Source organism: Lagenorhynchus albirostris, chromosome 12 (genome assembly GCF_949774975.1).
Source record: "Lagenorhynchus albirostris chromosome 12, mLagAlb1.1, whole genome shotgun sequence".
Classification (NCBI taxonomy): domain Eukaryota; kingdom Metazoa; phylum Chordata; class Mammalia; order Artiodactyla; family Delphinidae; genus Lagenorhynchus; species Lagenorhynchus albirostris.
This window is the reverse complement of record NC_083106.1, coordinates 1,385,502-1,408,957: the sequence shown is the minus strand read 5'-3', so window position 1 is coordinate 1,408,957 and position 23,456 is coordinate 1,385,502. Positions and strand designations below refer to the sequence as shown.

The 23,456-nt window shown below is 50.8% G+C and overlaps 1 protein-coding gene across 4 annotated transcripts in view; it reads left to right on the top strand.

The window, feature by feature from the left end:
• SMOC2 (SPARC related modular calcium binding 2) overlaps positions 1 to 23,456 on the top strand; it is a 155,018-nt gene that overhangs the window by 46,726 nt on the left and 84,836 nt on the right. For 2 of the 4 annotated variants that reach the window (XM_060167918.1, XM_060167916.1), the window contains exons 3-4: positions 9,066 to 9,172; positions 10,142 to 10,241. The exons of the other annotated variants lie outside the window; for them this stretch is intronic. In XM_060167918.1, the coding sequence (XP_060023901.1) occupies positions 9,066 to 9,172; positions 10,142 to 10,241 (207 nt within the window). The remainder of the gene's footprint in view (positions 1 to 9,065; positions 9,173 to 10,141; positions 10,242 to 23,456) is intronic. 4 annotated transcript variants of the gene reach the window in all.

The window sequence follows — 23,456 nt, the reverse complement described above, 5'->3', positions numbered from 1 at the left end:
ATGAAGCCTCTGTGTTGGCCATAGTCTCCGTGGGCGTCTGTGGTGGGTTCATTAGACAGAGGCCAGAGGCCGTCCATCTGTCTGGGTGGACATTGACACCAGAGGCCTCTGTGTCCCACAGTTGAGGTCGCTCTCCCGGGCCTCCCACTTCGAGCTCTGCAGAGTCCGTGGTGGGTTGCTTTTGCACAGGGACGGTCAATTGGAATTAAGCGCAGATGGCCTTTTGGGGATGTCACCGTTAGCTTATTTGTGTTTGGGTCCAGCCTCATTTTTTTCTGGAAAATTCCCTTGGTTGGGATTCTCACACCTCACTGAAGAAGTTTCAGACCATAAATTTGTGACACAAAAAGTGTGATAAGGGACGGGACTTCCCTGGCGTTCCAGTGGTTGGGACTTCGCCTTCCAATGCAGGGGGTGCAGGTTCCATCCCTGGTTGGGGAGCTGGGGTCCCACGTGCCTCATGGCCAAAAAACCAGGGCATAGGCCAGAAACAATATTGTAACAAATTCAATAAAAGACTTTAAAAATGGTCCACATGAAAAAAAAAATCTTTAAAAAATGTGATAAGGAAGAAGTAGGTAAAAACTAAACTTATTTCCTAAAACAAGTTTAGTTTAAATCAAAAGGATTAAAATAAAAAGAATGCGAAGGTACCTGTAAACGTCGAGGTCAAGGTTATCTGGTGCTTCGGTTGCCAAGGGTAGCAAATATTAAAGTTACTTTAAAGAGACATCGTTAGTTGTACAACATAGTTTGAGATAACTGGGCATCAGGTACCTCTGACACTGTAGATTTGGGGGAGTTGGAGCTCTGAAGCATCTGCTTTCAGCCCTCTCCTGTGGGTGATCTGAGTCTGGTCCACGCTGGGGCTGCCCGGAGAAGGGCTTCCCGGTCTGCAGACCGTCTTTTCCCACAGACGCAGCCTTTCCCTGGAGCCGAGCTCTGAACGGGAGCGGACCCTCCTCAGGGGCGCCTCCTTCATTCCGGCTGATTTACTTTGCCAGTCGTTTCCCCACCCTGTCCCCCTGTGTCCAGCATTTAACACCCCCCAGCCTGCCCCGGGACCACGTGGCAGGAAGGGTTCACGGCGAATGGGAGGGGACCCTGGTGCTGATGGACCAGAGACAGGTGTCCTGGCTCCCCGGGCAGGTGCTGCTGTTACATCCCTCTGTCCCCAAGGGCACAACCACTGCCAATTCCGCACCACACCCAGGTCGAGAGCTTTCTGCTGTGAAGGTGAGAGGGGGGGAAGGAGATTGAAATGGCACTCCCACTGCACGGGGTACGAATATTCATCCGCATTTGCTCTCAATTATTCCCGGTTTTGAAATTGGCTGGTGTATCGTAGTATCAACTTGGCAAGTGTGAAGCTGCATATATATATATATTTTTTTGCGGTACGCGGGCCTCACCCATTGTGGGCTCTGGACGCGCAGGCTCGGCGGCCATGGCTCACGGGCCCAGCCGCTCTGCGGCATGTGGGATCTTCCCGGACCGGGGCATGAACCCGTGTCCCCTGCATCGGCAGGCGGACTCTCAACCACTGCACCACCAGGGAAACCCTGCTCTTAACTATTGACCTTGAACAGAAGTACACTGATTTACACTGATGGATTTTTCTCATATTTTCTTAGAAATTTGTGGAGTTTGTGTTTTTAGAACTCAGCAAACACATTAATATTTTTCTTTTGATCTGAGACCATTGGGCCTTTCTTTTCAAGAAAAAATCTCTGACATTGAATAAAAAAGCCAAAAAAAAAGGGAGAAGACGGAAAAGAAGAAGAAGAAGAAAAGTCTAGATGCCGGTGGTTCTTGGAACTATTTTGAGATTTCTGGAAACAGAATTATAAAGGATATCTGACAGAAACAACTTCCTGGAGATTTCCGAGACCTGGCTTTTTAGTGACCAGTGAATAAGAAAAGAAACATGGTTACAAAGTGCTTCCTGATACCCGTCGTCCCCTTTCTCATTCGCAGCCCGAGTCTTATGGCCACCGTCCTGCTCGTCATTGCAGAGCGACCCCCTGGCAGCGTTGGGGTCTCTGTGGGTCACAGCGTGGCCGGCATACGAGTGCACAGGGGTCCACAATGTCGAGGAGACAGACCCCTGCCCCTCGACGGGGGTTATTATTAATATCGCAGTTATGGCGAGTTTCCAGAGCCCTTGTTCTCTCCCTGCGAACACCCTGGGCTTTCACTCTGGACACGTAGTGACCACTGGCCTAGAAGCCTCAGCATGCCTTCCGGGCCTCTCTCCCTGCTGGGCTGCTGTGACCAGGCGTTACCTTAGCGCTCTCTGGGCAGGCCTGGCCCTCAGGACCGCGTGACCGTCCTCTTCCCTGGGTGTGACCCAGGCCACTTGCAGGGGGATCCTGCTGACCGGGGCTCGGTGTGCACTCCGCTGAGTCCTGCACGGAGAGAGCTCAGGCTCCCAGCACTGCATTTCTGGAAATTCCGAGGAAGGCGTAAACCACACATGTGGTCGGCAGGGCTGTCGCCCCTGGAAGTACCGAGGTTTTCAAGCAGAATTTCTGCGAGGCCGGAGGGCGCTTGTCACCTCCAGTCGGTGCAGTACCGCCCTCTCTGAAGTGCTCTGTGTACTTTAATTTTATTAAAACACGTGATGTAAAACCTGACGGCGGTGGGGCCTGCAGCCCAGCCGCAGTACCTCTGATGCTACTGGTGTGGCCAGGCGGGCAGCTGGCCGCGGATCTCCACGTGGGGCAGAGATGGGGTCGGGAGGGCGAGGTCATGGCCTCTGCACCTCGCAAGCTCCCAGGGGTCGGGGGACCATGGAACCAGCGGTAAGGGGCCAGGCCAGGAGGACTCCACCTGCCTCTGAAACAGGGCGGTCGGGTCAGATGAACACGAGGAATTCCTTCCCTCCGAAGAGTCTTCTGATCGTAAACGTGTGCTCCTCCCAAAGCCTTTACTCATACTTGGAGAGCCAGGAAGTGGGCTGGAAGCTTCGTCACTGGCCGTTTTCCTCAGGCTTCGGACGACACTGCCTTTGAAGGAGGCAGAGCACCTGGGTGCTCCCACGTAGCGTCACCTGGAGGCTTTGGTAACCCACAGCGGCACCGAGGGCCAGGGTGCAGCTTGGTTGCTGGAAATCAGTTAACCTGCCATCCTTTTCTTCAATGAAACAGGTATTTCCACGAGAGGAGTCTATGCAGGGTGTGTGGCACGTGTGCATAGGTACACGTGCATGTGTGTGTGTGGGCACGCACCTGCGTGTATGGGTGTGTATGTGTGTCTCGTGCGTGTACCTATGTACACATGCGCGCGCACCCGTGTCTTCTGCCCGGTCCTCTTGGGGGTCTGTGTCCCTGCTTCCTGCTGTCTCATCAGCCTCCTTTCGCCCACAGGCCGGCTCTGAAGTGCCCTTTGCATGTGTGGTTCCAGGACATTTTAACCTTGCCGGCGCTTGTCCCTTGTGGAAACCCTACCCCAGTCTCGTTGACCTTAACTCCTTCATGCTGTTCTAACAGGTCTGATGTTAGAGGCACCCTCGTTATAGACCGAAGCAGACACAGTGAGAGGCAGCGCCTGTGCTCTCACGTTCAAGCCAGGGTCAGGAACACAACAGAACTTTTTGAAATGTTCGTGAAAAAAGTCTTTTCTCTGTTCTCTTTAGCAACCCTGTATCCTGCAAGGTTAGTTCATCAGAGGAGCTGGGGCAAGCACAACACGGCCTCAGTCAGTCTGCCCTGTGAAGGTTTGTAGCCAGACTTCACACAAAAGGACCCTGGGATCGCTTGCACGGGGACCTGGGGGGATGCGTTGATGACGCCGTGGCGATCAGTCGTCATAGAGCTGCTTCTGATCAGTTGTTCCCCGGATAAATGTTGTAAGAAACGTTGGAATACTTTTATATATTCTTGCAGTCAGCTGTACTTTATCTTACTCTTTTTCCTTTAGGACTTGGCCACCCCGATTATGTACCCGGGCTTTTCCTGTTCTAATTTGTTTCTGTCTTGATGCGTTTACAATGATAATACTTACGATGAAAACTCAGTTTCTTTCTCCTCGGCTCTAAGATGCTCCCTCTGGTCAAAGGACGGTTTGGACCCTTGCCGTGGCTCTGCCTGAGCTGGGCGGCTGCAGGTGGGTGGACGGGGAGCCTTCCTTGGAGTCCTACGGGTCCTTTATCAGAGCACAGCCTTCTGTATCATTTATGCCAAAGAACATTGCAGCACAGAATTCCTCATTTTCCTCGGAGGCTGCCCTTCAAAATTACGGGTGGGTGCAGTATTCCAACTTTTGAAACACAGGGTCTGCCTTCATTCGATGCCAATAAAACTAAAGGCCTGTCGCCCTCGGGCTATCGTTTCTGCAGCCACTACTAAGGGGGAGCTGGCTTCCTCGTCAGCTTCGTTTGTTCTGACCCCAGCCTTGTCTGAGCAGCCCCCGTGCTGGCCACGGGGACCCAGCAGTGAGAACTGTGTCCCCAGAGAGTTGACACCACCGTGCTCAAAACCATCACCATGTAGTCGCCCTGCTAGGTCCAGGGTCAGTAGGTCTGTTGACCCGAAAAATACCCAGTGTAGCCTTTTATTGTACATTTCATAATGCGACTCTGAAATAATTCCATATCCGCAAGGGTTTCTGCCTCAGTAAGGAGCTTGCTGAGTGGCTCTGTCTCTGGGGTGAGGACTCACACAGGAAGAGTTAAAGGACACGCGATCCACTTTCTTCTGGGTAATGTTTCCATGTCATCCTGTGTGTGATGGACAGAGGACCCCACAAGAAGAGCTCCCGGGCTCAGGGGCGGTCAGGGTCAGGACCGCCTGTAAACATCAGTGCTCCATGACCTTGTTCTGGCTGGGCCTCCTCGGGGCCTTTTAACTCTTCTTCTCCAAAATTCTTCTGCATAAAATGTGCAGCAAATCTGTCTCTTCCAATAATTGCTTAAACCTGTTGTGAGTGATGTTAGCAAAGTAGGAAATGATTTGCTTCCTGTTTAAATGAAAACCATCATTAGAAACAACCACTATAAAACATGGCCGTTTATTTCTAGTTTAGAGCAAGCAGTGCATCTCGATAGTTTCCGTGACTAACGTATCTTGACGCATAGACACGTTTTGTGATCCCCTTGGAAAAGGAATCTCTTTCACTTTGCAGTTGAGAGAAAACAATTAACAACTAGGTAAATAAATTGCTTACAAAACTCATTATTACTAACAAAAAACTCATCCCCAAATTTTTATTCAAAACCTGTTGCTAGCAATGCCTTGCTAAACACAGGGAAGAAATTATTTGTAAAGTCTCTGCTCTTTCAGATAACAAAAACTTTCTAAAAACTATGATCAAATTTGCATCAAAGCAAAAGTTTTTCTTTGGTCTAGTAAAATGATTGAAATCCTTGATTAGAAGGAGCTTAATGCTTTGATTTAATTAAAATATTATAATTTTCAGTTAAGCTGGATTTTCCTATGAGGTAAAAATTGATCATACTTTAAAAATTACTATGAACCAAAAAGTTACGTGATACCACTTCATACCCACTAGGATGGCTATCACAATTAAAAATGAAAAACACAGAAAATAATTGGTGGGAATGTGGATACATTGGAACGCTTGTCCATTTTGGGGCAGGAATGTAAAATGGTTCATACACTGTGAGAAACAGTTTGGTGTTTTCTCTATAAACTGGACACAGAATTATCATAGGACCGAGAAATTCCCCTCCGGGTATATATATCCATAAGACTTGAAAACAGAGGTTCAAACAGAAGTTTGTACGTGAGTGCCCGGAACAGCGTTACTCATAATCACCAAAAGGTGGAAAGAGCCCAACTGTCCATCAGTACTAGAGCAGATACACACGCTGCGGTGTGTCCGTATGATGGACGTTCCTCAGCCCTAAGGAGGAAAGAAATGCTAGCACAGGTAACGCCGTGGATGGACATTGAAAACACACTGTCACACGCTTTGATTCCATTTATATGACATGTCCAAAACAGGCAAATGCACGGGGACGGAGAGCAGAGTGCTGTCGCCGGGGAGGGAGGGCGATGGGCTTCCCTGTGGAGATGAGAATGTCCTGGAGCCAGGTAGAAGCGGTGGTTACACAACATTTCGGATGCACTAAACACCACTGAATTGTACACTTTTATGTTTTGTGTAGTGGCCCCACAGTAAGGGCAAATTATCGTGCCCACGTTTTGAGGCTTTAATTCTCAAACAGTTAAAAATAAAGCGTCCAGAGTAAAATCTCAACAAGGCCCCTGAACAGTTAAGCACCTGCTTAATTTTTTTTTTTTTTTTTTTTTTTTTTTGCGGTACGCGGGCCTCTCACTGCTGTGGCCTCTCCCGTTGCGGAGCACAGGCTCCGGACGCGCAGGCTCAGCGGCCATGGCTCACGGGCCCAGCCGCTCCGCGACATGTGGGATCTTCCCGGACCGGGGCACGAACCTGTGTCCCCTGCATCGGCAGGCGGACTCTCAACCACTGCGCCACCAGGGAAGCCCCCTGCTTAATTTTTAATCTCACCACAGGAAGCGTAAAGAGAGAAAATATAATTGGGGAAGAAATGTATCACCTGTAAATTCAGCTCCAAGACTGTTGAACCTTTCTGTTCCACTTAAAAGTGATGGACAAATTGGAAAAACTGAGAAAAATATAGTTCTGAGGCTCTGCTTCATATTTTGATTTCTACAAAGAAGGGCATTTAATCTAGCCTCCAGAGTGTATCTGTGAACCACATATGGTTTACAGCGATGTTAAGGGCACAGGGGAGCGTTCCAGCCGCTCAGGATGAGCTGTCCCGGACCTCGGCCGGGGGACACAGCACAAGGGCGTGTTAACGACAGTGCGCTGTACATGCAGAAACTTTCTGAAAGGGTCAGCCTCACGTTAAGTGCCCTAACCAGAATAAAATAAAAAACAAAGTAGAAAGAACACTCGGGAGATGTTACTAATTGGGGGCGAACTCCCTAGCGTGTTTCTGTATTTCCGTAGGATGGATGTGGTGGACGCTCTTGGGCCTCTTCTCAGGAGCGAAGGCCCTGCCCCTGACTCACGCTTTCCGGGATCAGGGAGTAACAGGCAGTTGGTGTGAGGCACAGAGCGCTCCTGCCTAGTCGGCGGCTACAGACTTGCTCTCAGGGATGCTTGACACGGGCCCTGCAGTTCCTGCTGCAAAGCCTTCCTGGTTTCCTGTGGCTGAGTCGTCAGCCACGTGCCAGACGTAAACCCGGAACTGAACGTGCCGTCCGTGTGAGAGGTTTGAGAGCTCTCCCGCCAGTGGCAAATGCGGAGTCTTTTCCAGAAGACTGGAGCCCGGAACAGGGCCCGTAGGTGGTTTGGGAAATGTCTGCGTTTTTGGCGTGTTCCACAATAGTTCAAATGTTAGAAGTAATTTGTAACCCCGTCTGTACCCTCGTGGAGACCTCGCAAGCTGAGAACTAATGTCACTTTTCCTTTTAGACACAGTCAAACCACAGGTTATGCTAAAAAAATGAGGACAGAAGTCCAGCAGAGCAGTGATTTCTCCTCAGCTAAAACACAGGCTACATTAAAACCACATGTTGCCGAGTGCTGGCAAAAATGCAGATCAAGACGTGAGGCCTGAGCCTGCCTGGACGTGTTCCGCCTGACGCGCAGGCCCATCTTGCGGGAGGCGGCGGCCACGGGGCTTCCACAGGGTCCAAGATAAGGGTTTCCGGCAGCAGAGTCAGTATTTAGACATGGACACTGCAGGACAGGCAGCCCCGAGCCCTGGAGCTCGCGCCCAGATGGCATTTCGTTGTAGCTAAGACATTTTACTACCAAGCAATCAGAAAGTCACCATCTAAAAATGCTGGGCAGTGGACACGTTTGAAGCAGCATCTCAGTGTCCAGAGGGCCTTCCAAATCCAGACAACTTGTAATTTAGATCTGGAAACACTTAAGAAAACTGGGGCAAGCCATTCTTTGCAACTTCTAAAATTCCAAGGGGCTACATCAGATGACGGGTCTAAAGAACTAAGGCGTGTGCCTGGGGTGCCGCCCGAAGGCGTGAGGCTAGCGGTGGCAGCCCTGGGGACGCGCTTCCCCACGGTGGACGCAGATTCTGCAGAACATGTTTTATTGGCCTTTGGTCGTGAGAAGAGGGGCCCCTATCGGGGGCTGGCCCACCTGTGTAACTCCTCCTGGGTCCTGAGACAAGCAGCAGGAGTGAACAGGCTCTGGTACCGCTTCAGATGGAGCAGGCTGGAGGCTCCCAGGCCCTGCCTTCCCACCATCGCAGGTCTCCACGGTGGGTCTTGGTGTCTGTTTCCTCATTCCTGCCATCCAGAGCTGGGTTAGATGGGCTTGACTGGTTCAGTCTTGCCCTTCTCTACTAGTTGATGGTGCCCCAGGGGATCTCTTCCTAAGGAACAGTAGGAACATCGTGCTTTGTATCAAATCATCATGTTGTATTTTCACGTGAATGGGTGGAAATTTGTGCTCAGCGCGAGGACTGATAAAGGTAGTTGACCTTTAATCTGATTTACTGTTGGACTTGCCTCTTGAGGTGAGAAGCGCAGGAGCCTGGTATCACTCTGACATCCTAAGAAACTCAGATGCAGAGGAAAGAGGCTGCCGGGTGGACAAGGGTGGACCACAGATGGGACGGGTCCCTGGGCTGCAGCCGAGGGCAGGAAGGCACGTGCCCCCAGGGTGCCCGCCTGCCCCCCTCCCTCCAGGGCGGTGCCTTTGTGCTGAGTTTCACCGTGGCTCCTGGACCCGGTACCCACTTGGCGCATGGCCTGGCCCCTGTGCTCCGAAGGACCTCCTAGGATCTGAGAGTCTGTCTGTGACCGGCGGGGCTACTGCCCATCTTGCATTGTCTGGGAAGCAGAGTCCACATTTCTCCACAGGCAAGCGGAGTGGCCTTTCAGAGCCGCGGCTTCTGGGAGAAGAGCGTCCCTTCCCGCCGAGGCCCGGCCTCCCCACGGGGATCCTGCTTGCTGGCCGGGCGCCCGCCGGGCAGCCAGCCTCCGCGCCGGGCCCCTCTGGCCCCAGCCCCTCGCGCGGGCGGTGCCTCTGCAGTGCACCCCGCGGCCTGACTGCCGCCCTCGCCCTGTGCCTCCCCGCAGACGTGTCCAGGTGCGTGGCCGAGAGGAAGTACACCCAGGAACAAGCCCGGAAGGAGCTGCAGCAGGTGTTCGTCCCCGAGTGCAGCGACGACGGCACCTACAGCCAGGTGTGCAACCCGGGGCGGGGCGGCGGGCCTCTCACGGGGCAGGGGTCTTCCTTCCTATCTCACAGTGGTTCCTCCCGAGGGGGTCGCTGTCACAAACAGGGCGAGTCCTTCCCCGGCGCACATGCTCCTGTCACGGCTGTGCCGTCCCCCCTCACTGCCGGGAGACGGACCGCACGGCTTCCTCTCGGCCGGCTCACGGCTGAGCCTCCAACTCCGATTCGCTGTTAGTTGCGGAGGAGAACACGCCAAGGTCACATCTGGTTTCTGGGGTCACCTCGTTAGTCAGTGGTGGCGTCTGATCACCCAGTGCTCTATCTGGAGTGTGTCAATGTTGTTATTGCCAATACTATGATTTCTTATTAAGGGAAACAAATTCCTGAAATACTACGCTAACTGACATAGCTTTTGGTAGGAAAAAAAAAACCACACACAAGACAGGATCTGCTGTGAGCCATCCAATAATGATGTGAGCTCTGTATTTTCACAACAATCATTTGACCTTTGAAAGACTCAGGAAGGAGAGAGAGAGACAGAGAGAAGCTGGAGCCGTGGGTGGTGTCCACGCTGGCTGGCGGCGGTGGGGGGAGCTGGGGCAGTGAAGGGACATCCCGCCGGCAGCCGGACCGCAGTCTCCTGTCTGTCCTGACTCCTGGGTGACTGGGTTTCCCTCTTGTTAAGATGTGGGCTCGGGCCCCATCGCAAAGATGAAGGAGTAGATACTGAACGGTTACGGGCTGGCGCCCACCGGCGTTCACTGTACAACACCTCTGGTCCCTTTTGTCCCTAAGATCCCAGGTTCCAGAGCATTCCAGGTTGTTTGCCGGGTGTTCAAACGCAAGGACTCAGGAAGCACCAGGCCTCCTGGACCTGCGTTGGAACTGAGGCTGGGCTGCAGGTGGTGGAGGGGGCCTCACGGAGGGCGGGCGCCACTCGCACTGACTGCCCCGTCCCATGCCGTCCCTCCTGCAGGTCCAGTGCCACAGCTACACGGGGTACTGCTGGTGCGTCACACCCAACGGGAGACCCATCAGCGGCACCGCCGTGGCCCACAAGACGCCCAGGTGTCCCGGTAGGTCCAACTGAATTTACGAGGTGAAACTGCTGCTGACATTATTGGCTGCTTTCTGATCATCTTACAAATGTTTGCTCATAACTGAAAAGAAATTCAGTTTAGGTGGAATTATGAGGAATGTTGGGAATGGATTTGAGTCACTGGACAAAGCCCAAAGTATTATGAAAACTTTTTTTTTTTTTTTTTTTTTTTGCGGTACGCGGGCCTCTCACTGTTGTGGCCTCTCCCGTTGTGGAGCACAGGCTCCGGACGCGCAGGCTCAGCGACCATGGCTCACGGGCCCAGCCGCTCCACGGCATGTGGGATCCTCCCGGACTGGGGCACGAACCCGTGTCCCCTGCATCGGCAGGCGGACTCCCAGCCACTGAGCCACCAGGGAAGCCCGAAAACTTTGTTTCTAAGAGAGCTTAGGAATGGAGGATCTGGGTCTGAACCACAGTAGGTTATGGCAATTCGGGGCTCTTAATGGTTAGAAATAACCACAGGGACCGTGGTCATCAGTGGAAAAGACCAAATGCTTTCATTGGCCGAGAAAAGCAAACATTTCTGCGTTTGTATGTATATATTTGCAAAGAAAAAGTGGCTCATTCGTCACAGATCCCTTTCCAGATGGTTTATTTGTGTTATTTTATTACTCATAAGAGGGCCTCATGTACTGAAGGTAATAATATTGGCAGGAGAAGAATCTATAAAATGGTCTGTTTTCCATTAATATTTTACCAAAAATGTTATAAAAGATTCAGATCATTTTTATTTGAAAATGGTCTGCAGCTTGAGTTTTGATTAATTGGTGAGGGAGACCTATCAGACCATTTATGAAGAAATTTCATGATCTTTGTGTCACAATCACTAGATTAAGCTTACTAGGGAAAAACATACTGTTATGTAACAATACAAAACATCTTCTTGAATTTTCATGCAAAATATTGAAACGTGTATTGACAGTTTACTTTTAGACCCCTTTTCTGTTTCAAGAACAGGCATCTTATAATTAGAAATTCTGTTCGTGATTCAGACATTTATACCAGGAGCCAAGGCACAGGTCAGAACTCATAACTGCCTCAGAATGATGATGTACGTACGTAATTAGCAGTAACACAAAACCTAATTTTAAGTGACTGGTCATCACTTAAAAGCCAGGGGGTGTGCATAATGTGGAATTAAAATATACTTATTTTTAAAACTGTTTTGTCATCCAAGATCTAAAAATTGCTGTAAATGTATTTTTGGTGAGCTTACATTTGCACCTAATAATTCTTTTACAAACTCATGGAGTAAATGAAAGAGAAAAAAATTAGCATAATGACTTGGCCTCTGTGTGTGTCCCTCACTCTGAAGGGTACTTGCAAATGCTTATTTCAACCAAGTAACAGCATTTTGAGTCAATCTGAGCCTTATTTTACGAAGGAGACAGCAGAGGAGATACCTATTTCCATGATTTTAGTGATACCTTTTGAGAAATTAAGTAGTGTCTGAAAGAACTTTCTTAGAAAACCATGAGCAAAGTTGGCTGGATTTCTTATAACTTCCCTGTAACACTTCGTTTCTAGAATCAAACCACTGCACTGTTCACTCACATTATTTTTTCCAACCAGGTAGCAGCAATATTTTGCTGTATAGAAATGCTCCATTTTTTTCACTGCCCATGTGGATTTTTTTGTTTCAAGTGATGGGTTATGGAAGGAAGAGTATTCTTCCCCTTTGCTTAGAATCTGGTGTTTATTGCATGGAAAATGCCAGCGGGGGTGGGGAGGGCGTGTCTCTGAGGACACTTGTGGTGTGGGCAGGGCAGGCTCCCTCCCAGACCGAGACCGGGCTCCCTGTAGGAGTGCCTCCCTTTTCACCCCTGTGGCTTGCTTTTGCAGCTTGGCCAGAGTTATGGGAAAATTCTGTGAATCCCCAGCTGTATTCATGCTTTTATTCTGCAGAGATATGGGTGGGGGAGAGCAGGTGCCTGTGCTCGGAACATGTGTGGAAACTGTGGCTTGCAGGGCGTTGTTGAGAGAATCTTGGTATTTAAAGGGAGAGTGTTGGGAGAACTGAGTGCACAGCACACACAGTGTTTATGATAGACTTTTGTAACACAATGTAAGGTAACTTCTTCCCAGATATTGACACACCCTCCCCAATCTCGTGCAAGAGTCTGGCAATGAGCATCACCTTGGAGAGATTGTGGTTGATAAGGTGCATGTCAGCTGGTCAGTTTCCATCTGCAAACCCCCAGGGGCATCCTCCTCCCTTCCCTGGGACCCTGGCTGACACCTGCTGGGGCTGATAGCTTTGTCTACGGGAGTGATTTCCATCTAGCTTATTACAAATGATTAACATCAGCAGTCAGCAGTGGTCTTTGGCTCCTGGGTCGCACGGAGCTGACCATACAAGCACATTCTATAGAAATTTGAAAATCAGAAAAAGATATTAAAACTTAGCAATAAACAGTAACAGTCACTTAGAATGCATGTGTGTGTTTATTATGAACTGGTGCAGACACACATTAAAACTTAGCAATAAACAATACTGGTCACTTAGAATGCACGTGTATGTTTATTATGAACTGGTGCAGACACGTTGCAACAGCCCCTGGGGAGCGCGGGGGACGTCCGCTCACAGCTGATTTCAGTGGAACAGAGGGGCCCCCGCCTCCACGTCCCCCCGCCCACTCCTCCCAGAAAGACCTTCAAAGGGAAGGATTCTTTTATTTCACAGTCACGTGTTTTTAAGCCATTAATGCAAAGCACCACACTCCTGTGGATCAGTAAGAAGAATGGGATAATGAGGCCATCTAGCAGAGAAAGACAAAAGTCGTGAACGGGCAGCATTTTATAAGTGAGGAAATCCCAGGGACCAGTGCACATAGGAAAAGGCGCTTGTGCTCATCGGTAGCAGGGACATGCAAACCAGCCTCCCAGGGAGACTCCCTGACACCCAGGGGAGGGGCAGCAGCGGTGAACCCCGGGGGGCCCCCGACGTGCCATCCCCTTGCCCCTGCAGACGGGCCCGCTTTGGAGCGGGAGGCGTGTGAGAGAGTGTGCATGGCATGCTGGTGGTGATGACCAGATCCTGGAAGTCAACGAGCGTCCACTGGTGTCTGAGGGAGAGATCACGTGCTCGCCTGGCCCACGGGCAGGACAGGAACGGCGAGAACACAGAGGAGCTGCTGCAGCGAAACGCGCCTCCAGCGTGTGTGTCTGCGTGAGGGGGCGGAGCCCGGAACACCGCAGCCCATTTAAGATTCAAAAACCAGACAAAACTCAGCTTCAGCTTCAGACTCTCAGGGCGGCGGTGAGGTGTGGAAGGGGGAGAACTTTGTGACGGGAGAGAGGGCGGGGCCTGGGGGCTCCTCCCCCTGCCGGGGCACTGTTTCCCTGGACCTAGGGTGATAAGTCAGTGGGCTGTGCGTTTGTGTTGGTGCACGTCGTGTGTGAGTGTGGTGTTTCGCAGGTTCAGAACGTTAAAGTTGCAAAGCCCATGGAAGGGGTAACACACTGATTTAAATTCTCCCCGAGGTTATAAGTTATCTGACATCCTTTCCCGAGGATTTTGACAGAGGGAAGGTGCTGGATGTCTAGGAAGCGGCAGAAGGGGAGGTGAGGTCAGGACGGCCGCTTCCCTGCAGGGGAGGGATGGCAGGAAAGAGACTGTAGGAGGGTTTGGGGAAGACCGGTGTCAGGGTCAGCATCTGCCAGGGGATGTGTGGGACGAGCGGGGAGAGCAGGCTGGGAGCCCATGTCAGGGCCGACGGTGGCCGGGCTCACGCTCACGGGGCTGTCGTGTGTCAGCGTCACGCCCCCGAGGTAGACGTGGTCTCACCTTCTATTTACAGGTGAGAGCCTGACCCGAGGCCCCTGTGCATGTAAGTGACGGGGCTGGGATTTAAATCTATGCTTTTGTCTCCATTGCCCACATTTTCTGCCAGATACCATAATGTGACTTCATGGGCCTTGAATTCCTTATTTATAAGAAATAATGAGTTGGAATATGTGTAGCTCCCAGCTCTGAGCTCCATGACCACGGGGCCGTGTTGTCCAGGCGCCAGCGAGGTGCCTGAATGACAAGGAGCGCCACTCCCCACCCTCTGCGGTGACTCCTCGGTGACCCTGGAGCCCGCCACCTGCTTTACGCAGCTTCCACCAAGTCAGCGCACTTCCTGGACCACTTGCTCGGGGGCTGACAGGTAATCGCACAGATTTTCACAACGAGGGGAGGATCTGCCTTGTCTGTCCTTCCGGCCACGGACTCGGACTCGTGACTCTCAGTGGAGCTCAAGCCTTAGGGGGCAGGGAGCTTCGGTCAGAAATCAGCCCCTTTGGCCCCTGTTGGCCCCTGCTTCCTGTTGACGGGATCATTCCCACATGGCGAGGACCCTGAGAATGGGATCAAAGCCGTCCCTTTAGTGAGCGGCAGCGGCCAGGCCCCATGACGCTCATCCTCGTGGCTGCTTCACCTTCCCTCCCTAGAAACCCACCCGTCATTTCTTGTTAACGAGCATCTCCACCAGCAGCGCTTACCGAACCTTTGCCGGGCCAGGCGCCCACAGCCGGACACACCCGTCGAGGACCTGGGAGTTCCCTGCGGAAGCCGCGGGCCCCCAGAGAGGGGCGACTCACCATCCAGAGAACGCAGGGAGGCATCTGGAGGAGACAGTTCCCAAAGAAGAGGGCAGAACTGTCTCCTTCCACTGCTTAGTCTCAAGGGGCCCTGGGTCTGCTCTTCCCCTTAGCAAGTCCGGTGCGGGGGTGAGCAGGGGCTGGAAGGCCTTTCCCTCTTCTGGGGAAGCAGCAATGTGTTGCCCTGAGACATTATTCAGGACCAAACAGCTGCTCTTTGAGCTAAATCCACTCCCAGCCCTGCCCTGCCTGAGAGCAGGCGTTCCTGGAGATTATACCCCCAGCCCTGCTGGTCTAGACCCCGGGTCTGCTGCGGGGAGGGGGCTCTTCACTTGCACCAGGGATGCCCAGGAGGGTCTTCCCTCCGTCTGTCTTGCTGCTGAGGGGCCGGATCCGCAGGTCTCCATCCGGGCACAGCTGATTTATATTTATTCTGCAGGGATTTTCTCTTGTTCTTCTTTCTAAAGATTTGAAGACTGACATTGCTGGGGGCGGGAGGAGAGCTTAAAAACAAAGGACTTTTTTCCGAGGGAGGATTTCTGTCGCTGGCCCATTCTCGATGAATTGGAAAGAGCTTCGGGGTTTTAATCTCATCTCCCTCTGTTACCGTGTACCCTAGCCAAGAGTTCATTCCTGGCGTGAGTACAAAGCAGTCGAAGACATTGTAAGCCGAGCCTCCATGCAGGAACTCTTAATATTACGATATCCAAAGAATCTTCATATGTAACTCAGCTTGAGGTATGCGTTTGAAGTAAGCTGCAGACCTCGGGTTATAGAAGAGACGAGCGACACCCACAACTGCGGCTTGAGATTCTGCCTGCACCTCCACGCACCCCTCTTTAAACCAAGGCCAGTTGTAAGGACAACATTTCCGGGGAAGGAGTGGAAATCTTGTTCAACCGGCCATGGCCACATCAAGTGTTTGAGGAGTTCCTTCTCAAAGCGTAGAATACGATCTACTCTTTGATTTTAATGATGGAAAGCTTTGCAGGAATGAGCAAATCAGTGGTCGTTTCTGGGAGTTTACTCAGCTCATGCATTCTGATGGCAGCTTCTTGGACCAACTTCTAAATTGGGGTTTTGGAAGACCTGGTTATAAATGACAGAGAAGCTTGGATTAGACGGAATCACTTTTCTATATGTTCTTTACATTAATTGAGCTATGAGCTTTGCATTTTCCTACCATGCCTAAAGTTTTGGCCTCTACCTGAAATGGTGGAACTCCGTGTTTGTATGAATATCCTTATGATTTGTGAAAATTTTCACTTTATAAAGAGAAGCTGTTTTTTTCACCAGTGAATTTCCCTGGTAATAAGTTAAGGGTCCTCCAGAGCTGAGGAACTTGAAAGAAACATCCAGAACGACTGAATTCCCAAATATTGAAATCAACAACACAGCTGTGCCTCTGAAGTACCTCTTTATGAGAATTATTCAAATGCACGTTCAGAGTCTTTTGCTTGATGGGAAAGGTTACAGGTCAGAGGGAACATTTTTTTCCCGTCAAAATGGTTTTTTCTTCAGGCTTAACAATTCTCTTCCTGAAAACGATATTTGTTAAAATAAAACATTCGAGTACCTATTGGCGAGGAAATGTGAAAACAAACAACTGTAACAAGACGTAGAAAACGCACTGAACGGAGCCCGCGTTTCAGGTGGAGGTGAGCCCCGGGGCAGGGGTCAGCTTTGCTGCCAGCCTTCCGTGCAAACTTCTCTAACGAAGTGATTTTTCAGAGAAAAATATACATTATATTACTGTCTAACACCTACTGTTATGACGATTTTTGAAGTATTGAGGAAATTCATTTTACATCCATGATGAGAAAAAATAGTCATTTGATACAGCCAACACGGGATATGCAAAATTTCTGATAAAAGTTCCACACTGTGGAAATTTCAGAAGGTGTTTAATTGACACTGAAAGATTTTTAAAAATTAAGTCAAATATTCAAGGAAGAGACCACGAGGTGCGGTTACTGTGCTAAACAAGACTTAGAAGCCTGTTTGGAATCAGTGTTAAGGACCCCTGATGACCCCGTCTGACCAGCAGCAGCCAGGAGCCAGGTTCTCCCTCGGCCCTTGCCTGGCTGTGGGGCGGGGGCATGTCTGCGCCCAGAGCCACAGCTGTCTGTCTGTCTGTCTTTTCCTTTTCAGTTTGGACTTCTTTTGAATTATTTATTTACCTGATGGGCAACATTTTGGTGTTGTTAGTTTTCCTTTCTGGAAAAGAGTACTTTCTGGTGTCTGATAGTTGATTTACATTATCATCTGCTCTGTTATTGTACTCCATGATACATTTAATTTGGTGGCTGCTTTATAGCCGCATCTTTCATTACTTTAAAAGGGTCCTCTTCCACACTTAAGCCATAAATAGCTTTTTTCTCATATTTTCTAATATTTAACAAAACTTCATAGAATAAATTAAAAGGTCTTTTAGAAGTAAATGGTCCCAGAACATGTAACTCTATATAAATAACAATGGCTAATCTCTTCCAGAGGTATCCCACACCTCCGCATTAAAAAACAAGTCTATGTATCTTCCTTATTTTTTTAAACAAACAGAACAATTTTTTACGGCACCTTTTTTTTTTTTTTTTTTTTTTTGCGGTACGTGGGTCTCTCGCTGCTGTGGCCTCTCCCGTTGCGGGGCACAGGCTCTGGACGCGCAGGCTCAGCGGCCATGGCTCACGGGCCCAGCCGCTCCGCCGCACGTGGGATCCTCCCGGACCGGGGCACGAACCCGTGTCCCCTGCATCGGCAGGCGGACCCTCAACCACTGCGCCACCAGGGAAGCCCTAGGGCACCTTTTTAAATGTACAACTGCCATGGTCAAACGTTGGGAAGATTCATGAAACTATTGACTGTGAACGACCCTGTTGCAAGAATGGCAGTGATGTTTGTCTTCTCTGGCCATTGAAATACGTGAACATGCAGACATTAAAGTAAAAAATATAAAACAAAGACATGAAAGTGGACACTGATGGAAAGTAGATCCAGAAATAATCTCTCAATTTTTTAAAGCAAAATTGGTGATTTACTTATTTCTTCTCTTACCATCTTGAGAAGGGGTTTCTCAGATGTGGGATGGTCAGGGTGCTCAGCTCAGAGTGAATGAACTCTGAACATCCCTTTTGTCTGATGCCCGTCTAGCCAGGAATCCCAGCTGTTCAAAGGCAGAATCACTAGGTAAGAAAAAAGACGCAGGGAGAGGAAACCCAAGGTGACACCCCCTGTCCTTCGGACGGGGCGGGCCTTCTTCCAGCCCATCAATTGTGCAGAGGCTCAGTGCGGGCAGACGAGCCGACTTTGTTTGGTTGCTGGGCCCACAGAAATATAAAAGTAGGAAAACAGGAGACATCGTGGTGGGTCTGAGGGGGCCGCCGGGGCTTGACAGACAAGACATAGACAAGTTCATAATAACGAAAAGAATACAATAATAATACTCACAGCAGAGAGCACAGGCCAAGCCCTTTTCCTTAGAGCTCTGGTGCCCAAACTTTGGTCCACAAAGGGCTTGACAACACAGATTCCTACTTCCCACCACGGAATTTCTGATTCCATGGGTCTGGAGGGAGGCCTGAGGTCTCGCTTTTCTGACAAGTTTCCCAGTGAGGACGCTGCTGCTCCTGGGCAGAGGGGCGGCCGAGAGCCCCTGCCTGCAGTGGCCCGTCTCCAGTGTCAGCGCCTGGCCATCCCTGGGCGAGGGACACAGGGCCTGGCTCCGTCTCTCCTCCAAGTGGCCTGACCAGCCGGCTGGGGTCCTAGCTCGGTCACACCACCCGGACGTCACCTGAGCTGAGTAGGAGCGTCTGGTCCGAGCCCCTTGGGCATCTGGTGGAGGAAGATGTGCTTCGGCAGGTGTGCCTGGATGCTGAGAAGGTGGGTGTGGCCGCAGGGGTCCTCCGGGGGCCGCGGGCAGAGCTTCCCCCGGGGAACCCAGGTCTCGGAAGGATGCCCGAGGCCTCCCCGGCACAGGGCTGGGTGGGCAGTCTGGCGGGGACCTGGCCTGAGAGCCCCAGCGTCGGCTCCGGAGAGTCACGCGCCTTTGCTCCTGGGCCGGCCGGCTGTGCCCCAGAGGATGCCCGTGCAGCTCAGGGGGACCACTGCCCGCCCGCTGGGCCGTTCGCTCCACTGGAGGCAGAGGGACCAGGGGCCCCGGCGCCCAATGCAGATGATCCTGTCTTTGCTGCCCTGTAGGTCAGGCTGCCTCACCCCCTGCCCGGCTGGACCTACCTTCCTGGAGCCCATCCCCTGGCTTCTGGCCTCGCAGGGCGGCCCAGGGAGGGCCCTGGTCACGGCCTGGTCACTGGAGTGTGTCCTCAAGGGTTTTGACTGCAAAGGGAAGGCCCTCTCTTGTGTCGGAAGCCCTGGGTAAAAAGCTCTGGCTTTGTGGGAGGTTCCTGCCGAGGGGGAGGCTGGCGAGGATGGGAGTGAACGATGAAGGTGGCTGAGAAGTGGGCTGAGGCGCCCAAGGTCACGGGCGGTGCCTCACTTTACTTGGCCAGCGGGGTCCAGCTGGGGAGGGGCCGGAGCTGCCCTGGTGCCGTTCTGAAGGCCAATGGAATGGCCCGCGAGGTGCTCGGACTTCCCAGGTTTTCAACTGCTTTGACCCAAACGTTAACTGAGCTGCATCCGCATCAACTTTGGGAAGTAAACTGTGGGACATAACGCCATACTGATTGATTAAAAGTCACCCCAACGGCTCCCACTGTACACGCTGGTCCAACTGTAGGGCCGCCCCCGGCCCTGGGCCTGGGCTGTTTTCAGGAACTCTGGCTCCAGCGTGGACTCGGCGCCTGGCCCTCGCATCCCCAGCACGTGTTCCAGGCAGGGCCCGTTTCTGCCTCTGCTCTGTAGTCCCTGGGCCTGTCCACAGCCAGGAGTGTGTGAGCATGTCTGAAGTCAAGCAATGCCATCAGGAATGGCCAGGGTTGCCTTAACCTTCAGGTTACGCCCAGGCCTTCCACACGCGGGCTCCACGCACTGGTCTCTGCAGAGGCCGAGGTGAGAGGAGAGCCTGCCTGTGTCCTTGCAGACAGAGGATGTGTGTAGAAGGACACAGACATGGTGTTTACAGAGAGACACCTGGAGCCCGCATGTTGGCTGTGCTCTAAGACCTGCTGTGCTCCTCTCACTGCCAGCCTGTGCTCTTGGCTCCCCTCTGCTGTCTTTTCCGCCTCATGCGTGTCCTCCTGCCAGCCTCCTTGGGGAGGCCACCTTGACTGCTCAGACCAAGTTAGTTCCCCTGCGGGCTAAAAGCACAGGCATGGACCCTGGGTCTGCCACTTACTGGCCAAGTGACCTTGGGCTGTTACACCTCTCTCTGGGTCTCAGTCTCCTTATCTGTCTAATGGGTATAATAGTGGCACCTACTTCAGGGTTGCTGCCATCATTAGATGACTTAATGTATGTGCTGTGCGTAGAATGATGACCAGCACACAGAAGGAACTGTATAGACTCTGTACACAGTTGTAATATGAATTATTTGAATAATTTCTGTTTAATGCCTACCACTCCAAAGTAGATGGAACTTTTTCTTGCTGTATCCTGTGAACATGTTGAATGAATGAATGAATGAGAGCAAGTGGCCACAGAGGGGCCGATGTCACGCAGGTATCCTGCCAGTGGCTGCACATTTTAACCATTTGCTCTTGAGTGGAGACAGCATTGCTCTTTGCTGCAAGCGGCTGTTACCCTCTTGACCTATAAAATATACATACGTGAAGAGACAGGCTACAGGAGGAATAAACGACATGCAAATACCTGAGTGTCCTGAAATATTTTAAGTGAAAATCCATTGTGGCCTCTTATGTGTTGCTCTCTCCTCTGGCTTCTTCCAGCCTGTGAGGGAGGTCCCCACACTGCCATTTTCCGGATGAGGGAACTGGGCTTTGGGCAGGTGAGGGCACCTGCCCAGGGCACAGAGCTGGTAGGTAGTGATGTTCGTTCTGTCACCCACGTTCTGCCCTCTTCGCACAACACACAGTCGCCATGCTTATCCACGTCATCCACACATGGTCCTGACCAGAAAGTACGAGGCAGAGCAGCCAGACAGCTCCTGAGAAAAGCCAGAAGTCCTTACCCTGGAGGAAGAGCCTAGAAGGATGGTGAGACCTGGTTAGTCCTTATCCTGGAGGAAGAGCCTAGAAGGATGGTGAGACCTGGTTAGTCCTTATCCTGGAGGAAGAGCCTAGAAGGATGGTGAGACCTGGTTAGTCCTTACCCTGGAGGAAGAGCCTAGAAGGATGGTGAGACCTGGTTAGTCCTTACCCTGGAGGAAGAGCCTAGAAGGATGGTGAGACCTGGTTAGTCCTTACCCTGGAGGAAGAGCCTAGAAGGATGGTGAGACCTGGTTAGTCCTTACCCTGGAGGAAGAGCCTAGAAGGATGGTGAGACCTGGTTTAGGTGCGGAGCTCTGTGGGACCTCTGCTTTCAGAGCCCAGGGTCAACAGTCTAGTGACCTAGCTCAAAGGAGCAGGGAGAGAAATGCTCGTCCAGAAGATATGGTGGACTGTAGCCTCTCTGCTTCTACTCCCTTCCTTCCTCCTTCCTTCCTTTCTTTCTTTCATTCCTTCTTTCCTTCTTTCCTCCTTTCTTCCTTTCTTTCCCTCTTTCTTTCTCTTTCTTTCTTTCTTCCTTTCCTTCTTTCTTTCTTCCTTTCCTTCCTTCTTTCTTTCTTTCCTTCCTTCTTTCTTTCTTTTTCTCTCTTTCTTTCTTCCTTTCTTTCTCCCTTTTGTTCTTTCCCTCTCTCTTTCTTTCTCTCTCTTTCTTTCTTTCCCTCTCTTTCTTTGTTTCCTTCCTTTCTTTCTCCCTTTTGTTCTTTCTTTCCCTCTCTCTTTCTCTCTCTCTTTCTTTCTTTCCCTCTCTTTCTTTGTTTCCTTCCTTCCTTCCTTTCTTTCCCTCTTTCTTTCTTTTTCTTTCTCTTTCTCTCTTTCTTCCTCCCTCCCTCCCTCCCTCCTTTCTTTCTTTCTTTCTTTCCTTCCTTTCTTTTTCTTTCTCTCTTTCTCTCTTTCTTTCTTTCTTTCTTTCGTTCTTTCCCTCTCTTTCTTTCTCCCTTCCTTCCTTCCTTCCTCCCTCCCTTCTCTCTCCCCCTCTGGCTGAAGCAAAGCCACGTGACATTGCGAATCTGCTCCTGGACATGAGATTCCAGAAAGGAATGGATCACTGCAGCTTGTTTAGCTGTGCTGTGAAGGACCATCAGTGTACTTGCTAAGCAGGTGCCTGCCTGCAGTGAGCTGACCTCCTCTGGCTGCACACATTGCAGCCCCTCTGCCCCTTAGTCATTTCTAAAGTACATCGAGTGCTTGTGAAAAGGGCCCCTCTTAGACCACCTACCCTTTCAGCAAACGCTGCACCCTGCTTGGTGCTGTTTTGGCAGCAAGCCGGCGTTGCTGAGTGTAGCTGGATTTGAACCAAGGACTCAGGACTACAGGGCTCATTATTCTTCCCCTTGACTGTAGACAGTCTCCTCACATTGTCTTTCTGTGGTTTCCTCCACCAGAAATGCATACCTTAATTGCTAAAAAAGCCACCCTTTTAGAGTAGCATTTAAATGGGATGAGATCTCACAAATGGAAGGAATTCAAATGTGTCCTTTGAAATAGGAATCTGAGGGGCAGAGTGTGCCTGTCTGAAGGTTCGGCCAACCAGCCCATGGTCTGCAGAGCTGTTTACTGCCATCCACACTCCTATTTCTAGGCTCCCGTTCTGCACTTACATCCTGGAATCTCACCTGCTCCAATTCTTGGGAGTTCTTCAGCGAATTCTTAGCTCCAGAAGGACATAATGAAAGAACAAGAGTGGCGTCGTGGTTCTGGGTTCCTGGATTCTACTTTGCCCAGTGGCACTGCTGTGTGGAAAGTGATGCTTACCTGTCTCCCGAGCCCTTGAGGACAGGGTGCTGGGGGAAGCTGGGGCAGGAAGGCATGGAGGGGCTTCTGGTCCAGAGGCAGTTGGATGAGGAAGTACACACGCTGTTGGGATTGCCCCCCACCCCACCCCGCCAGTTCTGTGCAGCAAAATATTTGGAGCAGGTTATCCAGGGACGCTTGGTTCTATGTTAAAATTATTTCTACGTCTTAGGAACAAGATGGAATTAATTTTGTGCAGATTTATTTAAGTGAACACTGATTGGATAGGGTGTGGTTGATGAGCAAGCCACGACATTGGTTGGTTCAGAGGCAGAAGGGGAGCCAAGGGAGTACGTAGATACTTTCTAAATGTTGTCTTCAGACCTCAGCCGCTAATCAAAGTGTGAACCAGCAGCTTGCAGACTTCAGGCCCTAGGTTACAAAATATTATCTTGATTCAATTGAGAAGCTTTCTTGGGGTGGGGGCTTCTAATTTTTATTTGGGATGTTTGCATTTAGCTCAGATGACTAAAACCTACATAGTCGTATTCAGAAATATTACTGAAATATTGTCATTTCCCAGTCAAAATAGAAAACATTTTTTGACTCACTGCAGAAACACATGATAAAAATAAACCGATGACTAAGAAACTTAAGCCCTTTAAGAAATCTGGATTTGTAGAGAGATGCTACAAAGGGAGAAATGAGCAAAGTAGGATCCTGAAAGCTTTGTCAGAAGGCCACACAACGAGCTCCCT